This window comes from Trachypithecus francoisi, unplaced genomic scaffold (assembly GCF_009764315.1).
Source record: "Trachypithecus francoisi isolate TF-2019V2 unplaced genomic scaffold, Tfra_2.0 Lachesis_group13, whole genome shotgun sequence".
NCBI lineage: Eukaryota > Metazoa > Chordata > Mammalia > Primates > Cercopithecidae > Trachypithecus > Trachypithecus francoisi.
In genome coordinates this window covers 27,048,399-27,062,335 of record NW_022681458.1, presented here as the reverse complement: position 1 = coordinate 27,062,335, position 13,937 = coordinate 27,048,399, and the positions used below count along the sequence as shown (strand labels likewise).

The 13,937-nt window shown below is 33.9% G+C and overlaps 1 protein-coding gene across 3 annotated transcripts in view; it reads left to right on the top strand.

The window, feature by feature from the left end:
• The window catches only part of SPAG16 (sperm associated antigen 16), a 1,188,211-nt gene that overhangs the window by 894,846 nt on the left and 279,428 nt on the right, over nucleotides 1-13,937 (top strand). For all 3 annotated transcript variants that reach the window (XM_033230389.1, XM_033230390.1, XM_033230388.1), the window contains one exon: nucleotides 10,073-10,199. In XM_033230389.1, the coding sequence (XP_033086280.1) occupies nucleotides 10,073-10,199 (127 nt within the window). The remainder of the gene's footprint in view (nucleotides 1-10,072; nucleotides 10,200-13,937) is intronic.

The window sequence follows — 13,937 nt, the reverse complement described above, 5'->3', positions numbered from 1 at the left end:
ACTGAACAATGAGATCACTTGGACTCGAGAAGGGGATCATCACACACCGGAGCCTATTATAGGGAGGGGGGAGGGGGGGAAGGGGGGAGGGATTGCACTGGGAGTTATACCTGATGTAAATGACGAGTTGATGGGTGCAGCACACCAACATGGCACAAGTATACGTATGTAACAAACCTGCACGTTATGCACATGTACCCTAGAACCTAAAGTATAATAATAAAAAATAAAAATAAAAATAAATAAATAAATAAATAAGTTACTGAATTTTTGGCTGGGCACGGTGGCTCATGCCTGTAATCTCAGCACTTTGGAAGGCCAAGGTGGGTGGATCAGGAGGTCAGAAGATCGAGACCATCCTGGCCAACATGGTGAAACCCTGTCTCTACTAAAAATGCAAAAATTAGCCAGGCATGGAGGCGTGTGCCTATAATCCCAGCTCCTCAGGAGGCTGAGGCAGGAGAATCACTTGAACCCAGGAGGCAGAGGTTGCAGTGAGCTAAGATCATGCCACTGCACTCCAGCCTGGGTAACAGAGTGAGATTCGGTCTCAAAAAAAAAAAAAAAAAAAAAAAAAAATTACTGAATTTTTAAGTATTTGTGCTCACCATTATGTATTTTGACCCGTACTATACTTAGGATTTTACTTTTTCATGATGAAATACAAACATTAATACTTTTTCCATAAGATATTTAGATTTAAACATTTTTATTCATTGAATGAAAATGCATTCAATCAAAAGTGATATTTAAGCATAGAATTTTAGGTTGAGGTTTTTCCCCCAATACAATGAGGACATTATCCCACTGGTTCTAATATCTACTTAAAAATTAATTGAAATGTCTTTAAAATATTTTAAATAGGTAATCTGTCATTTTTCACTTGTAGGTAAATATCTCTTTGTCCATAATATCCCACATTTTTCATTACACTGTGTTTAGGTACAGTTTTATTTTTATGCATTATGCTCAATATTTGGTGGGCAATTTTAGTCTTAATATTATATTTTTCTTCAATTCTGGAAAAGTTTCAGCCATTACACTTTCAGATACTGCTGTTCTGACGGTCTTTACATTATCTTCTTTTGTAATGCTTATAAAACGTATATTGGAATATGTAACTTCACTCCCACCCTCAAGTATCTTAATGGTTTACATGCTTTTATCTTTTAATCTCTGTGTCTACAATCCAGCTAAATTTTCCAGATTGTAGTATTCCAATCCACTAACTTCTTTTCAACTTTGTCTAGAATAGAGTACATCCTATCTATACAGCACTATTTCTTCAATGACTAACATTTTATCTTGGATTTCTCAAGTCATTTTAGATTGTATTTGTTTCATTTATTTTTCTTTAATGAGTATTAGCTCTTTATTCAAATCTTTGAGACTCACTTTAAAATCTTTTTCAATCTTTCTTAATTTTAATCTATACAGATCAATTTTATCTTGCAATTATTGACTATATTAACTTTAGATCTCTTTGCATGTTATGGAAAACTTTTGGTAGCTTCTTTTGAGTAAGTACAAGGTCTGATCCTCTCTTTTAACTCCCTTTCTTTCTTTCTTTTTTTTCTTTGTACATGCATGTTTACATCAGGATTACTCCTCATGCAGAAAAGAAAAAACAAACCAAATAGTAATCAACAAAATATAGCATATAATAGAATATTATTCAGCAGTCAAAAAGAATGAAGTACCTATATATGCTACAACAGGGATGAACCTTGAGAACATTATACTAACTGAGAGAAGACAAATGCCAAAGATCAAATATTACAGTATATGATTCCATTTCTGTGAAGTGTTCAGAATAGGCAAATCCATGAAAACAAAGATCAGTGTTTGCTTAAGGCTGGAAGGGTTAGAGAATAATGAGAACTGACCAGTGTATGGGGCTTTTTGGGAGACGATAAAAATGTTCTAAAATTGATTGCAGTGATAATCACACAGCACTTTGAATATACTAAAAATGATCGAATTGTACATTTTCAATGGTACATGAATATCTCAATGGAGCTGTAATTTTAAAAAGCAAAAAGATACAAACAGCATTCATTTATAATATTTTAAGTAGATGTATTCAAAGCATTATTTCAACATAGTACCAATAATTTAAAATTATTTTTTAGATATTTACATTCTTTTCTTAAAATCTAGCATGCATTTTACATTTGCAACACATCTCCATACAGATGTTAAATTTTCTTTTTATTTATTTATTTTTTAAATTATACTTTAAATTCTAGGGTACATGTGCACAACGTGCAGGTTTGTTACATATGTTTACATGTGCCATGTTGGTGTGTTGCACCCATTAACTCGTCATTTACATTAGGTATATCTCCTAATGCTCTCCCTCCCCGCAACCCCCATGCCATGACAGGCTCCGGTGTGTGATGTCCCCCTTCCTGTATCCAAGTGTTCTCATTGTTCACTTCCCACCTGTGAGTGAGAACATGAGGTGTTTGGTTTTCTGTTCTTGTGATAGTTTGCTGAGAATGATGGTTTCCAGCTGCATCCATGTCCCTACAAAGGACTCAAACTCATCCTTTTTTTAAGGCTGAATGGTATTCCATGGTGTATATGTGCCACATTTTCTTAATTGAGTCTGTCACTGATGGACATTTGGGTTGGTTCCAAGTCTTTGCTATTGTGAATAGTGCCATAATAAACATACGTGTGCATGTGTCTTTATAGCAGCACGATTTATAATCCTTTGGGTATATCCCCAGTAATGGGATGGCTGGGTCAAATGGTATTTCTAGTTCTAGATCCTTGAGGAATCACCACACTGTCTTCCACAATGGTTGAACTAGTTTACAGTCCCACCAACAGTGTAAAAGTGTTCCTATTTATCCACATCCTCTCCAGCACCTGCTGTTTCCTGACTTTTGAATGATTGCCATTCTAACTGGTGTGAGATGGTATCTCATTGTGGTTGTGATTTGAATTTATCTGATGACCAGTGATGATGAGCATTTTTTCATGTGTCTGTTGACTGCATAAATATCTTCTTTTGAGAAGTGTCTGTTCATATCCTTTGCCCACTTTTTGATGGGGTTGTTTGTTTTTTTCTTGTAAATTTGTTTGAGTTCTTTGTAGGTTCTGGATATTAGCCCTTTGTCAGATGAGTAGATTGTAAAAATTTTCTCCCATTCTGTAGGTTGCCTGTTCCCTCTGATGGTCATTTCTTTTGCTGTGCAGAAGCTCTTTAGTTTAATTAGATCACATTTGTCAATTTTGGCTTTTGTTGCTATTGCTTTTGGTGTTTTAGACATGAAGTCTTTGCCCATGCCTATGTCCTGAATGGTATTGCCTAGGTTTTCTTCTAGGGTTTTTATGGTTTTAGGTCTAACATTTAAGTCTCCAATCCATCTTGAATTAATTTTTGTATAACGTATAAGGAAGGGATCCAATGTCAGCTTTCTATATATGGCTAGCCATTTTTCCTAGAACCATTTATTAAATAGGGACTTTTCCTCTTTCTTTGTGCTTACCCTTCCATAACTTTCAGTATTGTAACTATCTCCTTTGTTCCAGGTTTCCCAGGCCCCTAGCTCCAGGGTATTCTAGGATAGGTTTTATGTTTACTATAGCTGAAAACTGCCCTCTGGTTTCGAAACCACAGATCCAGTCACTGAGTATGCTACTTGGTCCAGGTCCAGGTGGCGAGCCTGCGCGTTAACTCTAAGTCCTTAAACGTGTAGATTCACAAAAAGTGTAGCTTCAAACAGCATTAGCCGGCAACTTTTATCAGCTTCATTTTGTCAGGAAATCTTACCCCAGCCATGGTTTTAGCAATAAGTTGATGTTTATCTTCCATCTGACACAAAGCTCTTTTAGTCTCTGTTATTATCCTGCACAAGCTGAATGACCAGTCTGCTTCCAAACCCAAAGCCCAGAACTCGTATTTTCATCCCTGTTCTCTATTTTGTGTTTCTGTTCTGCTTTTACTTAGTGCATAGTATGCCTGTTAATGCTGTCCTCAAACTCTTCAAGGTCTTATGCTTCTGAGAATCGTTTTTTGGCCCCACTCTGTCTTTGAGACATAGTACAGGTTAGTGACTCTAAAGTCAAATGGCCTTAAATCCTGGCCATTTCTTTTTTAACTGTGAACTGTAGGAAAGTTAATTAAGCTTTCTGTGGCTCAATTTCCTCATCTATAAAATGGAGGTGATCACCTATTCCATCATAGTTTTGGGTTTTTTTTTTTTTTTTTTTGATTGTCTGACATATGTATATATCTGTATACAAATGCTTGGAACCCTGAAAAACACATAGTAATTACCCAATCAGTGTTAGCTATTCCTAGTTTTTAATTGTCTCATTTCGTAGTTATGTTTTAAGACCACCTTGACCAAGGTCCTTCCATAAATTATTTAATTCTTCTAGAATATATTTAGTTTTAAATTAGAGGTAGAACCACAGTTTTACTCATCATAGAGTTGTCAGCTGTGACATTATTTACTGGTATGTTATAAGATAAGCTATAAAGTATTATGCAAATATATGATCTTGAGTCTTATGATCACAAAAACATTTTTTTCTGAGTTTTAGCTCACTTAAATTTCTATATTTGTGAAAAAAATTCTTTTAAATTACATACAATCAACATTTATTACTCTCTACTTTCTCTATATTTATTCGTTCAGTTAGTGATTTAAAATCAAATACCTAACATGTAGCAGGAACTGTGCTGGGTGCTAGAGATTCAGTGTTACAGAAAGAGCTCCAGACCTGAATGGAAACTTCTTTGAGAGCTTTCCAGGCAAACACATTTAGTACCTTCCCATTCTCAGTATCAGTACTTGTACCACTGGCATATTTTAAAGTCTCATGAGACTGGGCACAGTGGCTCATGCCTATAATCCCAGCACTTTGGCAGGCCAAGGTGGGAGGATCGCATGAGGCCACAAGTTTGGGACCAACCTGGGCAACATAGCGAGACCCTGTCTCTAAAAAATTTTAAAATTAGCTGAGGGTGTGGACAAATGCCTGTAGTTTCAGCTACTTGGGGGGCTGACGTGGTGGGATCACCTGAGCCCAGGAGTTTGAAATTATAATATTGAACTGCAGTTCACCCTGGGCAACAGAACAAGACCGTATCTCAAAAATAAGATTTAAAAGTAAAGTAAAATAAAATGAATTAAGAGCTCATGAAATAAATAGTAACATGTTTGGCAATGATATTTGATTAATATATAACTGTTATTTTTGAGGAGTTTATTTGTACTTATTGCTCACATTTAAAGTATTAAAGGATTATAAAAATACACAAGTTTTTATAAATGATAGATGTAACTCCCCATTTAATCATTGTACATGTATATTATATACTTTTAATCAATGTAACCAGAATTTGACATAAATTTTTCCATGTTTTACTTTGGTTCTATAATTGTTATTTTAATGGCTTTATAATTTTTTATCTAAGGTATTCATTTATTCATTCTACAATTATCTATTGAACATGAACTATATTTTATTCTAGGTCACTAGAATGTACTGCTAAACAAACAAAATTCCTTCACTTAGTGTTTACAACATTCTCATGTATACATAGTTGATATAAAATCATTCATTTAATTTTTCTAGTATGCAGTATAACTCTTTGAAAAGATAATATTATATATATTCTATTGTTCAACCTTGAGGAACCCTTAAAAAGAGGAAACAAAATCCTGGGCCTAAATTATTGTTCAGTAAATTGTTCAGTATTGTTCAGAAAACTGACTTTTCAAAAGAAAAAGGTATTTATATATATAACATATATGTATATAAAACCCAGCAAGTTGAACCAAGAAACTACTTACCTGACTCATCAGGATGAAGGTTCAAACTACAATCAAATTGGACCTGAGTCTTCCAAAATAGGTTAATATCCTATTTCTTTTAGAGGTGCAATATAAAGACATAGGGACTTTCATATAAAAAATTATATTACTATATAATATTTCTTAACCTATCTGAGCACTAGCCCTGTAATCCTAAAAGTTAGGATAACGCCCAAGTTTGAAACATTTGTTTAAAAAATTATACAAAGCCATAAGATATGTTTATATTAAGAAATACTATTGATTTATAAAATAGTATTTTAATTATTTAAATTATTAATGACCTCATTAACGTTCCAGTTTTTTCCTTTTCTTTGTTTTACTGTACATAAATATGTTTGGAACCTCTGTGCAGAGAGATGGTAGTTTAGTCTGCTTGTCTCTCTGCAGCTGTTGATAACAAGTTTGCATAAAAGTTGCCTCAAGCAGTTTTCTGAATCCACCACAGCCCAAGGTTTACCTCTTCCATATTAGATTATTATTGCAAATTTCACTTGTTTCCATTTTTATTTATAAATAATGCTACATTAGTTTTTTAATAACACATTTTTCTTTAATTTATAGTAAAGTTCAGAAGTAATATTAAAAGTTCCAGAAGTCTGGACATTTTTTTGATCCTTGATACCTATTGCTAAATTTTTCTCTAATAGAGTCTCAGCAGCCTAGATGAAGCTAGGTTGATCTTATGTTCTACTCTCTAATTTATTATTAACTTCATGTCTATATGGTTTTCTCATTATAGGATCTTTAATTTGGTGGCGGGAGGCTTAACAAAGGCAATCAGGAGTCATGACTATTCATTTTCATCTCAGCTGTACCCTTTGTCCACTTGGCTAAATTCTACTGACATAATTAAATTCATTTGAGTCTTATGACCACAAAGCATTTTTTTGAGCTTCGGCTCAGTTAATATTTGTATATTTTTGAAACAAATTATTTTAAATCACATAGAGTCAACGTTGATTACTCTTCATTCCCTTTGTATTTATTCATTTATTCATTCAATTGGTTATTCAAAGACCAAATGCCTAACATGTAGTAAGAACTATACTGGGTGCTGGAGATTCAGTTTTAGAAAAACAATCTAGATCTCAATCTGAACTTCTTTGAGAGCTTTCTGCACATCCAGCTTCAGTACCTTCCCATCCTCAAGATCAGTAGTACTACTACCGATGATAACCAGAATTGCATTTTAGAGATTTCCAAACCTCTTGAACCTTGACTCTCATTAAGATTATCATGAAATCTCAACTGTCTTTAAAAACATTTTCTTTGAAATATTTCTTAATTTAGGTTAAATGCCTAACTATAGCCTGACTGTCATAAATTGTAGATAAAATGATTTTTCCCCAGGTTGTCAACTAATCTCCTTCCCACATCTCTCCATCTCCATGTCCCTCAAAACTCAAACTACACAGTTTGGATTAACAACATTCTAGTTTCTTCTGTCTCAAGGAAGGAAATTGGCAGATGGCCCTCCAGTTTTCCTGAAATGAGAGAAAGAAGAAGGATACAGGGCATTAGAATATTCTAAGTATTGGTTCTAGTTTCTCTGCCTCTTCCATTGCTTTCTGTCTTGTAAGTGATTCAGACCCATCAGGGTTAGAATTAATATTCACCTCAAGACTGCTTTGGAAGGACTTGGACCAAAATAAAACTTTTAGGTAATCTTTGAGGAAGCATTACTCATCTATCAGATTAACAAATATTTTGTTATGCTCCAAACACTGTAATAGACACTACATCTGCCTCACTAGCTAACTGGATATATAGCTAAGCTGTTCTTCCATTACCAAGTATCTTTCAGTTATCAAATCTAAACGCGAACTTATTTCTGTTACTTAAAATATTATCATATTTGGCCGGGCGCGGTGGCTCACGCCTGTAATCTCAGCACTTTGGGAGGCCGAGGCGGGCAGATCACGAGTTCAGGAGATCGAGACCATCCTGGCTAACACGGTGAAACCCCTTCTCTACTAAAAATACAAAAAAATTAGCGGGGCGTGGTGGTGGGCGCCTGTAGTCCCAGTTACTCGGGAGGCTGAGGCAGGAGAATGGTGTGAACCCGGGAGGCGGAACTTGCCCTTATCCAAGATCACATCACTGCACTCCAGCCTGGGTGACAGAGCGAGACTCCATCTCAAAAAAAAAAAAAAAAAAAAAAACTCACATTCATTTTACCATAATGCGTACTTTGTCATGGCTTTTAAGTTTCTAAGGCAATGTGAAAAAAACCTAGCTAAATGATGTTAGTTATTCAAAATTGCTTAAAGTTGCTATGTACTAATTTATTAATGAAGCATTTAGCACAGTACCTGGCTCATTAAAAGCATTTCATAAATATCGACTCACTTTCATATTATCAAACTATTGAGCTTGATCATTTGACAGCAATAAAAGTTTCTAGTATTAAATGTAAAAATATTAAAACTATTTACCTACTCATTTTCACACAATAACAGTGATTAAACTTTTTTACTTTAAGTATACTTCCTCAAATTTTAATATTCAGTGGGATAAACTATACTTTAAGATTGTCTTTAATTCATAGACTCCAGACAACAAAAGAACATCAAGTTCATCCACCTGCCTATGGCAAGAGGTACATCCAGATTAAATTCCGATGAGAACTTACCTACCCTGTTCCCAAAATTGAAAAAAATTTCCATTCTGTGACCTCTATCAGATCATTGAAAGCCCTTATATTTGGAAAGAATTCTTTCTAATTTCTAACATTAATATTCCCGGCTGATACTGAGAACTGTTCTTTCCTTTTCTGAAATGAAATTCACTGATTCCTCACAATTGTTATAATACATGTTTACATATTTGAGGACATTCCAAGTTCTCCATGTTCCTTTTAAGTCATAAAAAAGATTAAGCATCTCATTTATTAGATTGGGGACAAGGCTGTTGTATTACTATGCCAGTGACAACAGTTGCAAAATTTTAAAACTAATTGCATTCCTTGCATTACTGGTGTGTTTAGAGAAAAACAATGGGTCCACTTGAACTGTACTATGGGATGTACTTTTTTACAGAAAGAATAGAAATCAACGAGTGAGAAAATATGTGAGCTAGTTCAAAATGATAAGGAAAATTAGATGATAATTAAGTTGTTAATGTTAACATTGTAAATAATGTATGGAGAAAATGAGAGGATGGTTTTTAAACTGACATTAAAAATTTGAACTGCAGCTGAAAAGGAAAGTGTACATCAAATGGGAAACAGTATATTGATATTTTACAAACATAATTGATGATTTTAATGTGGCCAATACTCATTCAATTTTTGAGTGGACAAAGAAATTAAATGACCAGACTGATGAGAATGAGTGAAGATTATGAGTTGCTGGGGAGCAGAAACCCCTCTTATTCACCAGCATATGTCCAATTTCTGTCATAAAGTAGATGCTCAATAAACATTTCCTGAGAGACCAGCAGGAGGCATGTCGACAGACCCTGGGCTCCGAACTGATGAGCCTGGGCTGCTGCTACTCGGCTGCAAAAATCTCTCTCCCCACCTTCCATTGCCATGTCACTTGAATCCATTCACCCTTCCTTCTGTTTTCCTTTTATTCAATTACCTTCTTCCTTGTTCCACTACCTGTTACCAAAGCAAGCCCAACTATGCTTTCTGAGAATTTTGACTAACAGATTACAATATCATTTTGTTGCCATCAACTTCATCTGGTCCCAGTCATTCTACCTGCTATGATGATATTCTTCTCTCACTGTGTCCATTTTTCTTCCTACCTCTTTGTTTTTTCTCTATTTGAGGCATAAATTATCAATGCTAACTAACTGCAAGAATAAAAGCTGAGATATGCATACGGTATAATTTTCCCACATTCACAGATTTTATGTGTCACATATATCATATGTGTGACATGTGATATGTATATAGATAGGCAAATTTTGAGTGTACATGTTATTGTTTTGTTACATTTTCTAATGTAGTTAAAATGAAAATGCTTGTCTGAAATGTTAACTCCAAAAATTTAGTGTAGGATTTCATATATTAAGAATATCATTTTAAATAATTTTATGTCCAAAATAAAGTTATTAACAACTACTTCTTTGTTTAGAGGATTGTAATCTTACAGCTGTAATAAAATTGTGAAATCTTTTGTCTACAGGTTACTATATGTATTTGTATATATGTAGTGTGTGTGGGTGTATATATATATATATATATATACACATTTTATTTTTGTTTATCTTATATTTTGAAGGGTCACATGATAGCATCCTGTGATGCCTGTGGGGTTACAAAGCTATGGGACTTTCGGAAGCTGTTACCAATTGTGTCCATCGATATAGGTCCAAGTCCTGGCAATGAGGTGAATTTTGATTCATCAGGTAAGATCATTTTTGTCTACTATTTCTGACTAAGCCAATAACATTAATATTTGTTCTGAAACTATTTTGTTTCTATTTAAACATATGTATTTCTATGTAAATGTCTGTTCTTAATATTATATTACAATATATTACATTATGATATACTTTATAATTTATAGCATGTCATATGAAAGAATTATATTCATATATTTAAAGTCAGAAATAATAGAGGCGATAATATGTACTAATCTAGATAGCATAGGTTTGTTAGCAGTGCCACACAAAATGTTCGAACCTCCATCCCTCAGAATCACCATCCAAGGTAAGCAAATTGGATTTTCTAAAGGCAAAATAGCTAAGAGAAGAACAAAAGTTTAGCAAAAATGAACTTGAAACATTTTTAGTGTAATAATTTAGTGTTAAAAATTTAATGAGTTACCCCATATTGTCTAGAGTTTACAATTAATTTGAAATAAATATTTATCTTATTGTTGCAGTTATGTGCTCTGCATTCTATAATGTTATTATATTTAGTTTTTATTCCACAATGATATAAATATTATCAATTAGATAAAATATTTTATCTTTGCTGATGAGGAATAGTGTAGCAGCTGATTTTATGAACCACACAATAATTCCGGTTGTCTATTTATCAGGTTAAAAATACAGTTGCATCTGTATCTTTAATGATAGAGTTTATTAAATAATGTATATACATTATTGAATAATAAATTTTTTCTTTGCTATTGTGATACAGGTTTTAAACTGTTTTAAGTTTTGAGAATATTTTGAGTCTTTGAGCATTATTTGTGGTAAATCAAAGTTGCGGAGATAGCAAAAACTTGATTTTAGATAAGGAAGTAAACAATAAATATGAAAAAATATTTAATTTTTTTAAGATAGTCCATATTAATTCTTTAGTCCAGAAAGTATGAATATGCCAGGAGTAATTCTAGAGCCAGAAGATAACTGTGTGTTTCTTGGAACTGGTTTCATAATATTGCCATCATGTATCTGAAATTTAGAAAATGGTAAATTTGGCCGGGCGCGGTGGCTCAAGCCTGTAATCCCAGCACTTTGGGAGGCCGAGACGGGCGGATCACGAGGTCAGGAGATCGAGGCCATCCTGGCTAACACGGTGAAACCCCGTCTCTACTAAAAAATACAAAAAACTAGCCGAGCGAGGTGGCGGGCGCCTGTAGTCCCAGCTACTCGGGAGGCTGAGGCAGGAGAATGGCGTGAACCCGGGAGGCGGAGCTTGCAGTGAGCTGAGATCCGGCCACTGCACTCCAGCTTGGGCGACAGAGCGAGACTCCGTCTCAAAAAAAAAAAAAAAAAGAAAATGGTAAGTTTGTCTTCTTAACAAACTTTAAGTTATATTCCCATTACAGATTGGCATAAGAACCACACTAGTAACAATGGCTTCTTTAAAAAGTTCTAGTAATATTCTAGTTGTTAAGACATTTATGGTCTGCTAGAATTAAAAAGAGAAAACACTGTTCAAAATAAAAGTCCCAACTATGGGAATTTCATCTTACACTGCAAAAGCCTATTAAAAGTTCAATTTTTAATTTTTGACATAGAAAATCTACATTGACACCATAGCTCCTCTACAGCTTTCACTTGGTTTTCATAAACATTTCACATCCTTAAATCCTGTTGTATTTTCTTGAGCTAGCATTCAAGTACTCATGTCTTTGAATTTTGAACTCTGTAATTTCAAAACTTTTGGCTGTACTTCCTAATAATAGAAGTTAAAAGGTGCTTTGAAATACCATACAATTAATAATAGCCATATATTTTATTGTCATTAAATATGTTGCCACTTGCTCTTTACCATCCATGTCATCCAGCCTAAAAGTTATTTGCATACTTAGATAAACATGATTTTAAATAAGTATCAGTACCTATCTTCTGTCATACAGGTCAGTGTGATTTTAAGATCCTTGATATAGCAAACCCATTTTTTTCTCTCCATGACTGAAATATACTTGGTGATACACTAATATTAAGAATAACATAAGAATCAGCGGTGGAACAGCGAGAAACACCGAAGACATGTATGAACGAGGGACTCTAATGAAAACCCTTTATCAGTCTGAAGGAATATGATTTCAAACCGACCTTCCCATCCCTTTGACCATTTCTTTAAGGAGCATACCATAATTAGTTTTAGTTCTATGTGTAGGAGAAATTACTGTCATAAGGATTTTCTCATTGAATAATGAGAAATCTGTGCTTCTATACAAGACAAGTCCTCAATGACTCCTCATTTAAAAGGCTGAAATACATCAAAAGTTGAAGAAACTAGGGAAAGCAAACATAAAGTCTAATGAGAGAATGAAGAAAGAGGTGAAAATCACAAAGTTAAGTACCAGAAATTATGTTCATCTCAAGAGAGTAAAGAAGAGTACAAATTAAGAGCAAAACAAAACTGAAATAAAGATGAGGTATATGGGTCTCTTCTAATTGCATTTATTCAGGAAGAAATGATTTAAAAGAGACGTATAACAAAATTGTATCGTGAAAATATGAGAATAAAATCAAATCTAATTTAGTAATCTCGAAATACACATTCATTTGAATATATCTTTATTTATTTCCAGTGGCAAGCCAATATAAGCCTATATGATGGAATCATTTTCAAAAAAAGCAAGGATATAATTGACACTATTGGCAATAATGAACATGTACGGAGGGCTCACATTAGTTATGTCTAACCATTTTTTCTAGTCAAAACTCTGTGATGGAACTAAATTGTGCAGTTATGTACACCTAGCGCGTTATTTGTCACAACTTACATAATGTGAGGCCAAGCAATGGTCTGCTGTCTCTGCTGTGCTCTTGGACTATTGAAAACACACGTGTAATGTCATCATCATGTTATGTAACACATGTGGAATTACAAATAGCATCCTATCTGAGATATTTCATATAAGAAATATGAGTGGTTATTAGATACTTTAAGTGGCCATTATACAAACAAAAGTTGCTAATAATATTTAATGTCTGGGGATCAGTTTAATTTAAGGGCATCTTAAGGTTATGAGGTGTACTGTTTAAAAAGAGCTGTTTTCTTATGAAATGACAGATCTTTATAAATAAGGGATTTTTCATCACTGCAAATCCAACACAGTATAGAAATAAATTGCAAGTAGAGGTCATTAAAAAGTCTGAAACTGTTATCTATAATCTTAAATTTCAAATTTTCACATATAACAAAATTGTCTATTTATTAACCTCGTAAGTAAATATTGTCATAGTGGATTTATAAAAGTATCTATACTGATAAATAGTACCTTATCTGTCTTAAAATAGAGATTATTCACAGAATATTATTTTTAAAATGTCCATTTTGGCAAAAATGTTGGAAAACCAAAGGTGGAGAAAAAGAATATAGACTATTTAATTCAGACCCTCAGGTTTCATCACGTGTTCAGCACCTTTTAGATTTTAGGCACATTACCTATTTCTCCTCATAGAAATAATGGAAGAGACAATTGCCTTGCAGTGTTCTAATGTGGACTCAGAGGAATAATGATATTCTATAATAGGGAACTCTTGGCGTCGTCATCTACCATGTTTTATCCTAGTGCTGAAGGGGTTTGAGAGGTCAACTCATTCATTTTAGGGATGAGAGAAATTCAGCATATTGGTGCGCAAGAAAGATCCCTGAGGCTGGGTGCTACGGTAGAAGGTTTCTAGGGAAAGCATAAATATTAGTAAACAAATAATAAAATAAACAAGGATCAAAAC